The 19320-nt window shown below is 41.3% G+C and overlaps 1 protein-coding gene across 2 annotated transcripts in view; it reads right to left on the bottom strand.

Moving 5' to 3' along the window:
• The window catches only part of mei-41 (ATR serine/threonine kinase meiotic 41), a 131246-nt gene that overhangs the window by 7960 nt on the left and 103966 nt on the right, over positions 1–19320 (bottom strand). Inside the window, exons 50-60 of one of the 2 annotated variants that reach the window (XM_075680723.1) lie at positions 14359–14427; positions 13082–13284; positions 12215–12341; positions 10939–11028; positions 9761–9868; positions 8568–8725; positions 8065–8160; positions 3614–3767; positions 3209–3274; positions 1420–1505; positions 1015–1117 (exon numbers count right to left, since the gene is read on the bottom strand). In XM_075680723.1, the coding sequence (XP_075536838.1) occupies positions 1015–1117; positions 1420–1505; positions 3209–3274; positions 3614–3767; positions 8065–8160; positions 8568–8725; positions 9761–9868; positions 10939–11028; positions 12215–12341; positions 13082–13284; positions 14359–14427 (1260 nt within the window). Of the gene's footprint in view, positions 1–1014; positions 1118–1419; positions 1506–3208; positions 3275–3613; positions 3768–8064; positions 8161–8567; positions 8726–9760; positions 9869–10938; positions 11029–12214; positions 12342–13081; positions 13285–14358; positions 14428–19320 lie in introns of those variants that run through there. The other variant, XR_012825986.1, reaches the window with a different exon arrangement.

Below are 19320 nucleotides of genomic sequence, written 5' to 3'. Positions count from 1 at the left end.
TCATTGGTGTTTTGCGAAGCCCGCTCAAGTGTACAGTTGAATTCCGTTAATTTGACTCTCACAAGACTGACAAAACTAATCGAATTATCTGGCGGGTTAAATTAACAAGATGCACAAAAAAAGGCAGGAACACACCACTGGTTTATTTGGCAGTATTTGCGCTACTCTAAAACGATCCAAAATCAAATGTGTGCCCACTTTCTGTGAGTACAAAGCAGAAGACTAATGTAAGATGACACTAAACTTCCTAAACAAAGTAGAAATCTAAGGCGCACCCAATTTTTTAGCAAGAAAAATGGGCAAAGGTCTAATAAGTGTTGCGCAATGGCGGCCGATTTTCTAAAGCCAGCTTCCCCGCATGGTTTCTTTAAAAACAGCTTCGCTGCAATACAAGCATGTATGCGGAAAAGCATACGAACGCCACGAAGTCGGTTTTGGTTTCGTGTCGGATTGCACCACGCAAAAAAATTTCGGCCAAACATTATTTCAAAAACATTTTGTAAAAAACAGCACGCGTTAGAATCGGGTAATACCGTAATTAGACATTGTGAACTACGGTTATTTTACGTTTACACACGGTCACGATTCTGGGGGAACTAGCCTTTAAAAGCTTCATTGTAAAATTTAGGTCCATAGAAATGCATGGGCACTGGCCGGGACTTTCGGTCACGATTGAATTAATAGAAGTCGACTGTATTTCACAGCTTGAGTCAGTGCATGCGGTGGTGGTTTAGTTGCAGGCCTTACATGACAGAGAAGAGCTAGCAAACTAAACTAAAATGAGAAAGCGTCACAAAACATGTGAACAAGACATGTTTACATTTGTTTCTTCAATTTAACATAGAACTTGGCATAGCACAATCACACATTTGCCATTTGGTTTATGGCATGGCGACAAAAAGATCAAGCTTGCTGCTTCATATTGATTCAATACTGGGAAACCAGGACACCCAAGGCAACGAAGGTGGGTATGATCGGTCAAGTGACTAGTACACATAATTCATGCAAACTTGCCTTTTCATTGATGATCTCTCCCGACTCCGACTGATGGCTCCTAGCTCCTTTTGGGGCTTTGCTCCACTCGACAAGAGGGTCATGTACAAATGGTTTCAGCACACTGGAAGGAAGAAAAGAGGAGTAACATAAACTGAAAATGCACATGCACGCGCACGCACACACACACACACACACGCACACACACACACACACACACACACACACACACACACACACACACACACACACACACACACACACACACACACACACACACACACAAACACACACACACACACACACACACACACACACACACACACACACACACACACACACACACACACACACACACACACACACACGTGCACATCTCAGCAAGGTACACTGCAGACTTGAAGGATAACCTGCCCTGACCCTCACCTCATCAATGCGTCTGTCTCGTTCCTCATGATCCGTAATGTGACTTCGCATGCTTTCCTGAAGACACCTTCATATCCGAGTGGACCCTAGAAGTTGCAAAAAGAACACTAAATGGGCAAAGTGTAGGTATACCTTGTTGCAACACATTAGCATAAAAAGAAGAGGTACCGTTACTTTTGCAAACCAAAGCTGTAAATATGCGACATTATGACAAGTCATAGCAGCCACATTGCTGCTTTTCTGTGGTAGCATTCTAATGCCATTTTACTAGTTTATGTGGGCAGTAAATACTTTGTCAATGACTTAACCATGTGCTCATATTTTGGAGCTAAAGAAATCCAGAGCTAAAGACATACTTAGAAAAGCCTCCCAGTGAGCTTGCTCTACAAAATGTCCATTATAAAAATTTGCTCTCATAAACAGGTGCATTAAAATACTGCCAAACTGGTGTGATGAATGCCACAGTGCCAAGTCAACATACCTGATAATAGCATTTCAATAGGATAAGTTTAAGAAGAGAAAGATCAAAAGAGAGAAAAAAAAGAAAAAAAAAAGAAAAAAAAAACGTGCTTCCATTGTTTTATGATGCCATACATTTGGCAGCTCTGTTAATATGCCACTAGATATAGAACTGGCAATATGGCGAGCTCGAACAACTGGGGCTTGTACCAGACCAGCATGAACTAGCTATTCTGAAAAATCCGCAATTAAAGAGGAAGAACCGACCACACGTTTATTTCTACTCACATGTATGAAAATGCACAGTACTGACCACTGCTCTTTTTGAAGGTGATAAACAATTCGTAAATTGATACATGTGGACCAGGACAAGGATATGTGATAATGGTGATGATGTGCACCAGGCAAGTTCAGACTGACGAACCTGACTGGCAACTGCTCCACCTGAGTGGCTCTAAAGCAAACAAAAAGGCGAGGGAGCCATCACATGTCCAACAGACCAGTGTTGCTGAGTAAGGCAAGCAGAAGGTAAGAAGCTTTGTTACACAGCATTAGGCTCTTTTGCTAAAAGACGTTTCTTTGAAAGCAACTAAAAATGAGAGCTAATTATCTTATTTGTCATATACGGATCTTTTGGCACCCTCACTTTTGAGAGGTACAACAGCACATTGGATCATCAGCTTGCTCATTTTCTGCGAACCCAACATGTGACAAGATGTCAAGCTGATCCTATTTTCTCTTTGATCATTCAGAAGTACAACTCTGCTAACAAAACTTGTCGAACGGATTTGCAATGCAGGTGGTAAAGTTCAGGCATCGAGAACATCAGCACCCTTAGGTGCAGGCATGTTAAAAACAGTTGCCTCGATCATTCAGGAGGTAACTTCGAAAAGCAGAAGGAACAAAAGTCTACGCTATGGACATTAACAAGCAGGCCCTGTAGTTGCTCAATTATTGCCTGTTTATCTATTTCTGCCTCGCTGGTCTGAATTCACCCACATCATGTTTTAATATGGTGTGTACAGTAGTGTCTAAAGCTAGAGGGAACGGCTCATTTGTATGCAACATATTTCCTACTTAATCAGAAAGAAGTGGCAAATATAATGTGTAAGGTAGGCACTTACTGCAAAAGAAAAAAAGCAGCATGCAGATGCTCATGACTAATTTGGGCTTTATATGATGCTGGAACACCAAACATAAAGGACTTATCAATATGCACATGCGCACACCATACCTCGCATATTAGACGTAAGCTGTGGCTGGCTCCCACAGTATCATTTTTCGGGCAACACACACCGAGTAATGGGATGTGGGAGCTCGATATACTTACCATGGCATCTACCATGTTGTGAGTCAGGCGGAACGGAACTTTTTCTGGCCAATCAAAGGTTTCGCCCTGTTTAAAAGCAAACATCATAATTATTTGTACCACTAAAGTTATTGCAAGCTTAACTATACTGTCACATTTAAACTCACCATGGTAATTATGAATGACATTACCTAACGTACATTGCAGATCAGATAGCTGAGAGTTACACATACTAAAGCAACAGAGAGGGTTTGAACAAGGCACCACAAAAACGGGAGCAACATGCAAACCACCATGCATTACCCATCCTACAGATAACTTTTATAGATTTCTTATTTTATGCCCACTCAAATCCCAGATTAGAGGAAAACAAATCAAGCAAGAGATTCAAAACCGCGGTGTCCAGATTAAGAAAGGGGCTCATGCCTTGTTGAAGAGACAGTTGAAGTCGACATGCACAGCATCTCCACATGAAGCATCAAAGAGGATGTTCTCGCCATGTCGGTCCCCCAAACCCAGGATGAAGCCAACAATGCTCATAACTGCCACTGTTTGAGCATATGACTGCCTTGCAGTGTACCTGAGAGATTCAGACGCATAAATACACACATACATTAGAGTAGATTGGGACACTGTGTTTAGATGTTTATAAACAGATGGTTATAAATAACTACATACCGATCAAGAGTAAAAAAACAAGAAGGCTAAACCCCTAGATAGCACATTGCATAATACATGCGAAGAGAAAGGTAAAGTGATTATGAAAAAAGCTGAACACAAAACTAACAAGTCTAACTAGAAATCATCTTGCAGTAGCTGTTAACCATACGAGGTGTAAACTAAAAGATGCTAAAAGCAATTACTTTGCAAAGATTCTTCCCAAATTTTAGAAAAATGCTCCAAATAAGTTTCGGAAATATCTGAATCCAAAGAAAAATGACGAGCACACGCATTTCTCTGAAGACAACACTGCTCTTGCTAACTGCTTTAATGATTACTTCCAATCAGATTTTACCGTAGAGGAAGGAAACATACCATCCGTGGAACCTTCTGACCATACACAAATAAAACCACTAACAGTTACTGAGCAAGGAGTGCTTGTCCTTTTATTAGAGATTGATACAAAGGAGTGCACGGGCTCTGACAACTTGCCAAACATCTTTCTTATGAGGTATGAGCAGTGGCTAGCTAAATACCTAAGCATAATATTTAATAAATCAATAAAATCTTGTACTGTTCCGACAGAGTGGAAGACTGCCAAAATAATACCCATACATAAATCTGGCAGCAAAACCATGGTCTCAAGTTACATACCAATATCACTAATTAGCTTGATGTGTAAATTACTAGAACAAGTAATCTTAAAACACACAACTATATATCTGGAAGAAAAAGATATTTTGTTTCCTACACAGCATGGTTTCCGTAAGGACCTTTCAACAATGGCTCAACTTTTAGAATTAATACATGATGTAGTCCAGGCCATTGATAACCACAAACAAATTGATCTTATTTTTCTTTTTTTAGATTATTCTAAAGCATTTGACTGTATTTCACACAAAAACTAATAAAGGAAGAGATAACATCTGGAGATGGCCCCATAGTTCACAGGATTAAAGACTACTTGAGTAACCACTCACAGTATGACAAATACACAACACTGCCTCTAGAATAACATCAGTCACATTAGGCATACCACAGGGTAGCATTCTAGCCCCAATCTTATTTACAATATTTATAAATGACTTGCCTCTCTCCACTGATGTAAAAAATCAGGCTGCTTGCTGACGAGTGCGTTATTTACCAGGAAATAATTATTCTTGCAGATCACCTTATGCAGTAAAAGCTAATTAATTCACAACTCGTTAATTCAAAATTTCGGATAATTCAAAGTAGCCGCCGTGGTCCGTCCAGCAATGTATTGACAGCAATATGTAACACATCCCGTTAATTCACACTGAAATCCACACCACCAACAATAATTCGAACTCTGCGCCATTGTGGATGGGGAGAGTGCTAGCGCGTGGGAGCACGTTGGCAATGCTGGCGTCGCCGCGCGGGCCGTGCAGCTTTGCTTTTTCCATCTGGGTCTTTTTGTTTAGGCCTGACTGGAGAGAGGAGCGTTTGCGTCTGGCAATGGCAAGGCAAATGCCTGTGTTGCAGGCCGCTTCTCTCCCGTGAGGTTGTTTGTAAAGCTAAAGGGCTAAAAAATCGTCGCCATGCGCCGTATGCTGTATGTTCGAGAGAAAGCATGCGAGGATGAGCCGGTGAACGTGGTTCAATCTCGCGTGCACGAGAGAGGAAGGCGGGGCGGATGTGCGCCCTCTCCTGTCGCGTGCGAGGCACAGGGGTGAGGCAGAGGGAGGCTGAGGGGGCAACATTCTTCTCCAGCAGTTGCTGCTTACGGTGCAGACATGCGGGCGGGTGTCATATCTTGAAAGCAATCTGCGACGTGGCCAAAGTGCGTGCCCGCATGGGCCGTATTTTCAAAGCAATCTGCGATGTTTGCAGTGTGCACGTAATGCCGGTAGCTTCGTATGGGATATGCTTGATATGTTTCGTTTGCATTAAGCGAGAGCTGTACAAAAGCGAATTTGCTCGCTGCTACTGCCGCGTTTCCTCACTCCAGCGTTTTCCAGCAAGTTTCCGCGGGCATCAAGCGAGATGTGTTCATGTTTACCTGTGTGCGTGTGACACTGTACTTGTTAATTTAGTTAGTAAGCGAATGTTTAGAAATTTATAAGGCCGATAAAAACTACTATCCTTACTTCGCAAAGCTATCTATTAATTTGCTATTGTAATCGATGCTTCACTTTTCGGGCGAAAGTGCGACATTTTTTGGGTTCTCCGCGCCAGTCGGCGCGACGAACGCACGGATGGAGCAAGAGCCATCTTGATGTCGGGCACGTCGGACCGCGTTGGTTGCGTCCGGTTACATTGGCTGCGCCAGTGCTTCGAAGTATAGACGTTCTTGTTCACGCCAATGTGATGTTGCGTGTGTGCGCGTGTGCTCACGCCACGTCAGACTATATATGTGCCTTAACCGAGCGATCTTTTTCTGACTTTCATTAGTTCGAATTTCCTAGCATCCCTGAAAAATTTGAATTAATGAGCTTTTACTGTACTCAATAGCATGCTAGATGCTGTACACAAGTAGCATAACAACTGGCAAATGACTCTCAATGCTGGTAAATGTGCTTCCTTGGTAATAACTTGCAAAAAGTAAGGGTCTAACTTTTCTTACACTATTGACAGCTGTCCCCTGACTAAAGTAAATGATCACAAATACTTGGGAATAACAATTTCAAGCGATCCAGATGGGAGACTCATGTCGATAACATTACTAGCACAGCCCTGAAGCGACTGTTTGTACTCAAAAGACATCTTAAACTAGCTCCACCAAATACCAAACTAATAGGTTATACAACACTTGTCTAATCTGTACTAGAATATACTAGCCCTGTCTGGTTTTCTTTTACCTAACAACAGGTGAGCAAAATAAAGGCAGTACAAAGAAAAGCAATAAGGCTTATTTTCAATAAGTATAAAGTTACAGACTCCCCAACACAACTTACTTAATCATGTTGGCATCATAACATTACAAAATCGAACCAAAATAACACAGTTAAAACTGATGTTCCAGTTTCTACACATGATAAAAACTGATACGTCAAAAATTATATCTGACTCAAATGGAAGACCATTTCATCATAAGCACTCCAATACACTAACTGAATACTCTTTCAATACAAATTGCTTGAAATACTCATTTTTTCCTCTAGGAATTAAAGACTACAACTCACTGAAATCCACTGTAACTAACGAATTATCATTAAACAGGTTTAATGGCATGGTTGACAACGAATTGCTTGCGTCACAAGTAGCCTCAACGTCATCAAAGTAATATTAAACTTACTGAGTGTCTAGACTATGTCATTGTTACAAATGCATTATTTTTCTTTTTCTTCTATGTAGATGGTGTAACCAAAACCATTTTTATAATTTATTGTTTAAATAGCACAGTGTATAATGTATGACTCTGTGAAACCAACAGACATTTCTATACCTTTCCTGCTATAATCTCTGACGAGATTGGCAGCATTCTTAAATAAATAAACAAATAAAAGCTAACTTCAGTAGCACAACCAATGTTCCTATACTTTCCTGTCTTTTAAGTGCACTATAATGTCTCAATGAACAAGCCAACAATTTATCAGAGAAAACACTTCAATATTCAGTGCTGAGAAAATCTCAGCACCCCTGTTGCACTGTTATTGTGCTAGTAACTACATAAAGTGTGCCATCCTTACTGAACACGAAAACTGGTACATTAAGGCCTTATGAATGTGTGGGAAAATAACTATAGTAACGAATTAATGGATATAATGAAGTAAATTTAGAATGTATTTCGCTGATAATCACCGTGTAACAAATATCTGTCTATGACAAATGTGATGACAAATATCAAATGTAATAAAGGTACTGATTTCGTGTTGAATGCAACTTCGTTGCGAAATGATTCAACTGTAAGCAAAGTTGCAGCCTCAGGTGCAAGTTGTGAAAACAAATTGTCACAGTGGCCTAAATGGAAATGCCTTTTTCAGTGATAAATTAGTGCTCCTTGATACCAGAGATCTAAAATAATCGAAAGCTCCTTGCCATGACAGGCTGCACAATCTAATGTAAAATTAAGATGTGAAATAGTGCACAAATGCTATTATAGTGAATGAATGCAACACTTTTGTTAGCAGACGTTCAAAAGAATAAAAAAAAAAAACTTTCTCAGACCTTTATACATTAAGACTTCACTCACTAAACTATAACTATAAACTTGAGACCATTTCACAATGATCATCGATGACAAAAAGGGCACTGACCAGGCAGTTGGATCCGGGAAGTTCTTGTGAAACCATTCAACGAAAACAGGTGGAAACCGAGGAAGAAATTTTTCTTTGAATATGGCCAGTTTCTTCCTGTGCATGAAATAAACAAGAATATAAAGTACATCGAAAGTCATCATTCATAATTTTCATTTATTGGACACATGGCACCGAGTTTGTTCCTAAAAGCCTTCTCTATCATGGATTTCTCTGTGCTACGCACATATTCATGTTTCTATATGACAATATGGACAGATGATCAAAGGAAGATAGAAACAAAGTGATTGACAGTGGCCAAAAAAGGGATGTTGCTGGAGCTAGTTCCTTGACAAGGGGACTTGACCAATTGAAGGCAAGTCCCCTTGTTGAAATGTTGGCAACAGCAAAATTCTTTGTCCAGCCACTGTTGATGACGCGAGAATATTTTACTCTATCAGACTATGTGATGTAGACATGCTACATTCGCAAAGTGTAAATGTAAATGACAACATGATACGTACTCAACACTGGTGGCAAGTTCGGGCATCATCTCTTTAATCTCTTTGCTGGAGACAAGTAAGCCTTTTTCACGGTAGATGCGGTTTAGAATGAACCGGAATCCCTGAAGGTCTGGAATCCATTCAATAAGCCCACATTCTTCATTCAGAGGAACCACATTCTGCATTCAGAAAAAGAAAGAGAGGGCGGAGAGGGGACAGAGAATGAAGAAACCAGTGACAGAAACCTCTTGCTTAATTATAGTAAAGTTAATTAGCAAAGCCGAGCATGCCGTAAAAACTCTGACCATGCTGACTTGAATCACTTCAGGAAATCTCACAGAACCATTTCCCATGTAGAAAACATCACACCACACTAAATAGACCGCATAACAACAACAACCACCACCAGAAACTGCCATGACCCTTGATTTCTGATTTTTTGATAGGTGGCAAACCACGCTGGAACTCGCAATGAAACGGCACCTGTTCTTTACCGTCAGCGCCGACTACACGCAGAGTGGCGATAAAGTAATGTGATGCACGGTCCTTTCATCTGTTGCACATATTGGCCTTACGATAACCCAACTGCCATAAAGTTGGTTTAGCCTCCTCTGTATTTTAAAAACCGGAAAGAAAAGCTTTCTGTGCAATAAATAGAAGATTGCCACAAAACACAGGTCCACCAGTAAACTGAGAACCTCGTTGTTATTCAGTACAACAGAATGTCACTAATTCATTATTTTCAGAGCGGGAAAACAGACACACACACACACACACATGCATGCATGCATATGCACACACACACCAGATTCTATTCAACAGAAATTCTATTGACAAAAATTTCCAGAACTTCATATACTAGAACTTAGCTGTAATCAGTGCTGGCATACTAAGTTGATGTTCCCTTTAATAAGAGTAGACCATACTGTATATCTTGATTTTATTTACCTAAGTTACTGATAGCGCGCAACATTTTTGTTACGCAATGCTAGGAGACTCCTAGCATGCGCAGCACGGTATTTGTGCAAAATTTTTAAGCGCTAAATTTTGTGACAAAGTTTCTAATATTTGATATTCTATTCAATATTCTATTCAAAATCCACTATTCTATATTTGCACACCACTACTATTCTGGTACTCTTGTGACAAGAGGATAATGTATGCAGTGCATTATAATGAATGCTAACATAAAAGTTTTCTAAGACGCTACATACGTAAGTGCGTATGTGCAGTCTGCGCCTGAGACCTTCAGCACTCTGCTTGAGGTAGCGATTCATTAGGTTGTTGAACTCCATGAGTCGGCAGTCCTTGCGAAGATCATCCTGTGTAGCCAAAATACACATTGTTAATGTGAAATGAATACCTTGTAAAGAGTCTGGAGAAGTGTAAGCATGATAATGCAGTGACAGGTATAAACTGCGAGATGTTTAACAAATGGCCCTCTGCCACCTTCAAATTTTATAACTGCATCACACATGTACTAGCAATTGTTGAAATTCACAAGCTCCATTGGTTCTGTTGAGATATGCCTTCGACAAAGCCAGAAAAGTTGGCATATTTCTGCAGCCATTTGTCTCAATGATTGTTGAAAAGTGTGTGTGTACAACACAGGTTTTGGATGTCTTCCCTGTTTGCATCAAATCTCTCAAAGTGTCAAAAGAACACAATTACACCAAGAGTACAGACCTCAAAACTCCAAGTAACAATATTCAAGCATGTGCTTGTGTGTTGCTAGTAACTGTTACAATACGGTTTTTCAACAGTTAGATGCTACAACTATTTGTGGCATAAAGACTTTGGCAGCCAGTTTTTAACAGCATGTTTCAGCATAGTGCGAGCTTATGCAAGTGCATGACCACCTGGGTCCATGGTAGTGGATTGCACACGAACATGAGTGTGCACGTAAGGCCTGCCTGTTGAAAAACACTTGTCTGTAATACCACAATGTCCATATTTGTCCGTAGGGGCTAAAATTGTGTTTTCAACATAACTCAGTGTCTTGTGGTTAAGCTTGCTAGTATTTGAAGTGCAGAGCTGTGGGGCAAAGGAGCACAGAACTTGTACAACCTTAAACTTATCTTTTGGGTTATAACACACACGCACACACACACACGCACGCACGCACGCGCGCGCACACACACACACGGTATTGCATTACATCTGCGCAAATGCGGTAATTACGTGGAATAACTCTGTGAATACATGAATTTCTTATGTGAATGTGAATATGCAAATTTATTTCTCTTTTTTTTCTCTCCATCTTTGGGCACTGTAATTGGGGATGAACATAGGAGGTGAGGTATATGCTCAGAGAGCAGGCTATGCTCACTAACAAAGGCATATGCTAGAAAAGTGTTACGAAATCAGAGATGCCCATGCTGCGATGACAAACCTTTGGCTTCAGCATCATGGCATAAGTTTTGCCGTCGCTGCCCTTCACACTGATCTTTTTTGGCTTCTGAAGTGATGAGAGCACATCAACCTGAAATAAGAGACAATAAATGTTCATTTTAGCAATAGTCATGAAGCTTGTAGTAGCATCGTGAACATGTGCAGATGTACACACAGGTGCATAAGGTAAAGCTACTCTGCCTACAACAATAAAGTTATCTGACTGAGCTGTAGACTGGAAGACACCTCAATACTATAACTTTTTTTACTTGGTTTGATTTCATTATTTCCTGCAGGGACAGATGTCAATGTATTCTGTGGATTGACCATGCAATTAATGTCAGGCAGCAAGTTCGAAAGTCTACATCAGGTGGCATAAACTTACTGTGGCTAAAAGAACTAGATTGAGGAATGGAACGTGCTACTGAAACACTATGCTGGTGATATAAAGCATGCTAAAGGGGCGATAAATACAGAACATCAAAAGTGCACAGTTTTATGTCCCAATAAGTAAGTTGCTCTAGCACTGATCCTTTGCTAATGCAGCTGTATATTCTGGACTGATCTAGTCATGCATGCAATGATTATTTACAATTCTTGCAGCATAAGCATGCACTAAAGGACATAGGAGAAGTACTAAAAATGTTTTGCTAAAACGGTACTCGGAAGAAACTTTTTTCATCACAGTGAATTTGTAAAAGAGAATTCGAATTCCTGTTTCAATGCAGAGAATAAGTTCTAAGGAGTAAGGCCATTCCCATGTCACAAGTTAGCTGCACACAGCACAAAACCTGTTTAATCTTTATTTTCCTAATTTAAGTACTTTACATATTACACCTCTCATCCAACCTGGGGCTTCGGAAGTTTACTTTGAGTGTGGGGGCAAGAGCCAGGGCACATTTCATCTACACAAACTATTATTATTATTATTATTATTATCATTATTATTTCTTGTTTTGAAACCAAGGTTTAATTTACTACACATTAGACGGGGTCTGCCCTCAGGGCTTAGGGGGCAGTGCCCCCTAGATCAGGAACCACTGTATTCAATAGCATTGCACGAACAGTATCTCGAAACACCAAGCTATCGTGAAAGTGCCAGAAACTTGTGAATATCAGAATGTTATACATAATTTGCTTGAGCAGTAGAAAACATGCACAATGGTGAAAAGGTTTTTGCTATCCGGGCACAGTTAAAAATGAAAGAAAACACCCTAGGAGATGGGTTAGACATGATTTTGCAACTAGAAAGGTAGAGGGAAAAGATTCATTGTTACCCGGTCATTGATTGAAACTAAGTGGACGGGTGTCTGGGGGAATGGCTTGTGGTCCCTGGGTGTCCCACCAGTTGGGAGTGACACTGATGTGGCCGACTGCAAAGGCAGTAGGATGCGGCTGAAGCCACTGCATGCAGGATAAAAAAAATTAAAATAATACACTTTGGGGTTTTATGTGCCAAAACTACAATCTGATTACAAGGCACACCATAGTGGAGGACTTTGTATTAATTTTGACCACCCAAGGTTCTTTATTGCGCACCTGAATCTAAGTACACGAATGTATTTGCCTCTTGCCCTCACTGAAGTGCGGCTGCGGCGACCAGAATTGAACCTGAGACCTCAAGCTCAGCAGGCATACAGGACAGCACAAGCAGTTTATGGTGGTACATAGGAAGTTAAAACAGTTCAGTGCTCTGAGCCCATCATTCCATTTCATACCATTAAATAAAAGCACAGAAAAAGAATCAAAGAAAAAAAAGAGCACAGAGTGGTGAATTGCACTTTTGAAACAGCAAGCAAGCAACTTTTACCAGTGGCAGAGGTTGGGACACGGTGTGGGTTGGGAGTATGAGAAAATGAAGCACAAGTGTAACCAAGGAAAAGCCTTTGTATTTACAAAGCAACATCTGTTGATGTTGCATACTGTGGAAATGACAAGCTGAAGCTACTTAATTGTTAATTAGTAGATAAATAATTACACCACTGCATTAAAAAATAAAAGATAATCAATCCCAGTAATTTTTGTAGGCTTCCCCTACAGAAGAATGACCAAGATTCACTAATATACAGTTAATTTGGTCATAATAATATGGTCACTAAATGTATTTAAATTTGGCCATAATGTGGGTCAGTCAAGAGACTCACGGGTCCTTCAGCATCTCGTGAAAGCCTTTGACGTGCACCGAGATTTGAAGTACATTGGTCTCGCCAACAGGCCGGTTGCACAGCTCCAGCAACTTCTCACAGAGGGATAGCGTGTCGCTCAGGAACTTTGCCAGGTTTGGGTTCTGCTGCCGTGCCAGCTGAAACACCTGCTGACACCGTTGCACCCGCATCGGGTACGAGGACTGCATGTTGGATGCGTCAAGTGAGTTGGTTGACCATATGTCCGGTTCCCAATACAGCACTGAACAATCTTCCTGAACTCATTGTAAAAGGTGTTGGCAGAAGTCCTTTCTCCTTGCACCCTCATTGCACATGCAATAATACACAGTGTAGATGCACAATTACAATAAAGATTTCCAGCAGAAAACACTGACATGGACAGAAGGCAAGCTGACACATGCCGCACTGCTGGACTAGCAACCAAACATTTATATTTTTTTGGACACAATATAGCATAAAATAACCAATCCAGTGTCTTTTTCCTTTTTTCTTCTTGCCACACTGATAGTTTCCCACGCTGATGAGACTGGTTTTGTGCAGGTAGCCTTCTTATTTTTCTGTTAGTAAAATTGATGGTGCATTGATGCATGGTTGCTTGCTCCCGTCAATGGCCATAGCTTCTTCCCTCCTGTCCATATCAGGGTTTTTTGTCGGAAATCTCTCATGCAATGTACACCCAACGAGCTCAGGCAAACACTATTCTCAAGTAAATGTATAACATCTCAATATATGCCACTGTACAATCAATCAAGTACTAGTTACAAAAGCTCTGTTGCATTGTGACAAAATTAATGAGGAGTTCCAGAGCAAGGACTGACACTTGCTCCACTTATAAGGATTCTGCAATATACATATATTCACAATTACATGCATCTCTTTTTCTGCAACACTTCACAGATTTATGATGGGTACTATGCAATCATTGAATATGAAAGCTCCTGTTGATGAATTTGTTCGAACTGTTGAAAAGAGCATGTTTAATAGCTCATCTAGCAAAAAGAAGAAGAAGAAAAAAGAAAGATGAGCCAAGGTTGCTAATGATTGGTCAGGCACCATGAATGCTATATGTGCTGCGTGGGGCCTAGACAACAGTGTTTGAAATAATGAAAATACAAGGAGAGCAAGGGAAAAGAAAAGGAACTGCTAAGTTAGAAATATGCGTTGCAAAGACACTTTGACGACAGCCACAAGAAAACCCGCAAAAAGATGGTATCTACTATGTTTCCATTAGCATCAAAGGCACAGAAAACTGTTACCTTGGAGACTGCAATCATCATCCATACTGCCTGTGGTGCGTAGGTGGCGAGCAGGCGAGCTATAATCTCCTAAACAGAAAATGGGAATGGGGGGCGGGGAGTAAAAAAAAGAACAGTTGACAGAAAAGGCAGTTGGAGCTAATGCACTTTGCCACAGCAAGTATCACTTTGGTGGCACCCTGATAGATAGGAAAGGGAAGTATTGTACACAATTTATGGCAATGGCGATTGGTAAATGAGCCCACACATCACATACTTGTTAATTTGGGCAATATTAGCATAATAATATTAACACGATCAGTAGTCATGAGCGATGTTTAGAAGTGCCTAGAGTCGTGTGGCATCAGCTCCTGAAAAATGAGATGGCTTTTGTTAGCAGGAGAAGAATGGCAGTTTCCATAAGTGAAGATGCTTCAAATATTTGAACCCCTCCAAATGGTTTCAAAAGCAGTCACCATCATCACCAGCCTGCTTATGTCCGCCGGAAGAAAGCCTTTCTCCAATTACCCTTGTCTTGTGCCAGCTGACCTAATCTTATGCACGAAAATTTCTTAACTTCATTGCATTGATTAATCTCTTTTATATTCACTTTCGAAGTACTGCTATTGAGGCTGCGCACTTTGCCACAGTAAAGTAAGTTCAATGAATGCACTTGAGTCACTAAACCTATTCTTGTGACAGCCTGTGAATGACTCTAATGGTGAAGTGCAGCTGCTCAAAAGGACACTAAATCTGCCCGTCTGACAGGGACATAACTAATCTGCCTACACCTCACAATACTTAACACCGAGCTCCTTTCAACTCTTGGTGACACCATGAGCATATGAACATCAAAATTATCTGCTTAAAACAAGTCCTTTAAGCTCACTGGGATGCTCTCCTATGGCCTGAAGAATACCATCTAGCCATCTCATGCACTGGCAACCGCATTTCCTCTTACCATCACCGTAAGCGAACATTAATTTATGTTCTGCTGATCCAGCAGCCACATGACATGACCCAATTTAGAAAGGTTTAGTTTCATTGCATTTTACTTCCAAGGAACATTTGAGTTTTATCTAACTAAAGACCAAAAGATGACTTCACCAGGCAGCCCGTGGAATTCTGAAGACTGTATGCCGGCACCAGAGCTTGAAAGAATTGTGTTTCTTTCTTTCATATTTCAACAAAGTTCACAACTCACATCCACACATCACTACAGGAAAAAACTAAAGCATTAATCAACCGTATATTAGCCTTTAGGCTAACATTTTTATTTTTCATTATCTTTGACAGTCCACTCTCATGAGGTGCACATGTTGCCGTCACCAACGAAATGTGACAAAGACGTGTGTGATCATAAAACAACAGAGGTAAGAAGCGTGAACAAAAAAGAAGAATCGCCGGAGAGCCTCGAGGTGTGAGCGTAGAACAGGGAAAAAGTCCCATTGTGAAAGTAGAAGCTGTGAGAGGAAGGCAGCAGTGGAGGAAGAAGCAGACTCGTGGATGATGGGTCCACACTCCTGCCCATGCCTATTGCTCCTGGGCTTGCAGCTCAATGCTTAAAGCCTTCGAGGCTTCCAGAGGACCATCAAACACAGCCTTTCTACACTTGGCCTACACTCCTGGTATGCCTTCGCAAGTAACCATTCCTGCCACATTGCCTGGCCGCCCGTCTGCAATTGGAAAATATCAGCCACAACAGACAATCGACGCAATCACGGATAGTGACGTGTAAACATTTGAACTTGGTTCACATAGTTTGCGGACTAAGTTAGGACTTCATAGTTAAGTGTTGCTAGTTTATATTTTAATTGATATATTATGTTTCCAGGGTGTCTATCAAGTTCACATTTCTAAATTCCCGGAGTTTTCCAGGTTTTCCCTGAGTGCCTTTGCAGAATTCCCTGAGTGATAAAGAACTTTGTTTTATGTCAAGAAGGACTGACACCATGTCGCCCGATGCTGTCACTCTCTAGTATGTTTAAAAAAAAGGCCTTAATCCAGTTTGCATAGTAAGGAGTAGTGCTATTTTATTCAAAAAGAAAACAGAAGGGAGGGGTTAGTAAAATTCACAGCGAATAAGATATATTCGAGAAAATGGTAAAACCTATTGCAAATCGAGTCGAACATTATCAAATACGAATAAAAAGGAGACGCATACAGAAGTAAATATTTTCGAATACAAGCTGTTTCTGTTAAATGATACCAAGCTCATTGGTATGAGGCCTGAACTTTGGCACAAGTGAGATTCTCTTTTAGCAGCTGGAAAGTCAACCTCAATTGTCCCGACATACTCTCAGCCCACGCACAATGCCTGTGTTGCGTTTCACTGCTTTAAAGAGTTTATTTTGATTCGGATGAGGGACACCTGCATCTGGGCGTCAGCCAATACCTTCATTTTTGAGCTCAAGCTCCTTCAAAGAAGAAGCAGCACAGTTGCTTTCCAGATCAATCCTTAATGCAACAGTCCTTCCTATTTTTGTGCTCGTTCCACCGTACGGTAGCCCCACAAATCAGTTGAAGCATCCTTTTGGTCAGTTGTACAGTCAACGTCCATTTTTTTCGGACTTCCTAGGGGTTGCAAAAACGTCCAAAAAATAGGGCAGTCCGAAAAAGTGAATGCCAGTCTTTTAGTGTCCTTAGGGGCTCAGGTCCGAAAAAGCTCTGAAGGCCTTCCAGTACACTTATTAGGCATATCGGTGCTGGTACTGTGACGGGAGACGGCGCGTGCATGCGTGTATAATTAAGGAATACGTACTGTGTCCCATGACAATTGCCCTTCCTACGCTTGTTAAGCTTCACCGCAATACTTTGCGTATGCTTCACCGCGTAACATGCCGTATTGAGGCGAAGCTCACTTTCTGGAACCGGGAGTATACAACGTGCTGTGCATTCCGAGCTTCGAAGCCAATCGCGAAGATTACGAAGGCAGAGTCGGTGCCATTGCTGACAGCGGCGAATTATTTCAATGAAAAACACGGAACCGAACGGAAAGAACCTTAATAGCGAACGTCGAAGCAGCTATAGTCAGATGCAACTTAAGTCTGCAATGAAGCCCCGCCCATGCCCTCATAACCACCAGCCACTACTCCTCCACGAGGCTGCAAATACTTCATGCTTCAAACTTTCCCTGTTTCCTAAATAAGGCCACAAAAATAAATTATTCGCGCATAATTTTATACGTTTTCACTTGTCTATTATAGTGAAACGGTGAAACCTTAATTCTTTATTGAACTGAGATAAAACACTTGCTTCGCGGCGACTATAAGCCTATTCGATTCAGCCAAGTTTCTCTGCCCCTTCTGCACCTATTCACGGTGCACTGCACCTAGGCCTTCGATTCGCTGAGGTGCAGCGGTGCACCCTGCACTACCGTGCTTGATTGAACGGGGTGCAAGGCAAGGTGCCAACGCAGTGCAGTGCACCCTTGAACCTTACAGCGAGTGGGTGCAGCCCGGCACACCATAACTGGCACCCCCTATACCCTTTCGTTTGTGATGCCACGCACCTTTTTCGGAATTGAACAAACCTTATTTATTATCAAGTTTCACTTCAGTTGGCCGTGAAGTTTCATGAATAAAATGGGCTCAGCAATGAAATGAACTGTAGTGCAGACTTTTAAAAAGTGAAATGCTCAGACTCCACACACTTTATCCATGTCTGTTGCACACCTCATCGCTTCCGCCTATGAAAAGACTCTTCAAGAACAGCAGATGCTCTGGAAGTATCAAGTACGATGCCATTTTGAAAAGGTCGCATGATGACGATTTTGCTTGCTTCTGGCGGAGTAACACAACCCTGCACGGTCCGTGTGCCTTGGTTGCCAACTGTTTTTTTTAAAAGTTGTGTCCTATTATACGTGCAGGGTTGCCGTGGTGGTGGCTACGGCTGCCAGCGGATCTGCGTGTGAGAGCATTGGTTCGATGTGCCAATATAATCAAAATGGCAGTGGTGGTGGTTTTGATTAATGCCGTTTTGATCCTGCAATCATGGCAAAAAGTCCAAAAAAAATCAGACGGCGAAGTGCTCTTGAGCCAGACATTTCAGACGTTCTTATACATTGACTCTTATGGGGTACATGGTGGTGTCGCGAAGACCTCCGAATTATCGGGCATGTCCGAAAAATCGCCCGTAGGAAAATCGGTCGTTGACTGTACAACAACAACTCCTCCAGCCGACGACATGGCGTCAAAGGCAATTCATTACGATTCCTCTTGTTACACGAGCCAGCATTAGTGCAACTTCCATTCCCTTTCAATAAGATTACTAATTTTATAAACAATCGTTATAAATTTTATTAAAATGTTATAAATTATAAATCTTATAGAAAAACATTATGGAAATAAAAAGCTAATTTTTCCTGATAGAAACACAAATTTCCTGAATTTTTCCCTGAGTATTTCCAGACTATTAAAAAATTCCTGAGAATTCCCGGTTTTCCCGGTTAGTAGACATCCTGGTTCTATGAAGAATTATACATAAATGAGTGCGTGCATATGCAACAGAGATCATATGCTTCATCTTCATTTTCTCAATTCTGTTTGTATTGAACAGATTAAAGAATCTGCTATGGTGAGTATACCCACACTGTGACATCCACCATTGGTCTCTTTCCTAGAACTATTTTGAAGCGAAAAGCTTCACTACGCTAGTCAACACCGCGCTTCATGTGAGCTGGCGTATGTCGGAATTGGCTCCGTACGCATGTTCGGAGTCGGAATTGGCTCCGTATGCGTGTTCGCAGTCGACGCAGATGGCTACTGCCGCGCTATACGTCATCGTTTGACGTTCACCGCAAGCGCGTGTTTATCACGGAGGCCGATTATATAACCGCTTGCCAGAGAATAGGCGTGCACATTCAACAAGGAAGGAGAAGAGAGTGATACTACCGATACAGAGAGCTGTGTCTATGGCTCTACAGAAATCGCAAGACAATGTGCCCAACAATGATGAATAAAGAAGTTTAATAATCCTACATAA

This window comes from Dermacentor variabilis, chromosome 2, assembly GCF_050947875.1.
Source record: "Dermacentor variabilis isolate Ectoservices chromosome 2, ASM5094787v1, whole genome shotgun sequence".
Lineage (NCBI taxonomy): Eukaryota > Metazoa > Arthropoda > Arachnida > Ixodida > Ixodidae > Dermacentor > Dermacentor variabilis.
Note: the sequence above shows the minus strand (reverse complement) of the source record. Positions and strands in the feature narration are given on the sequence as shown.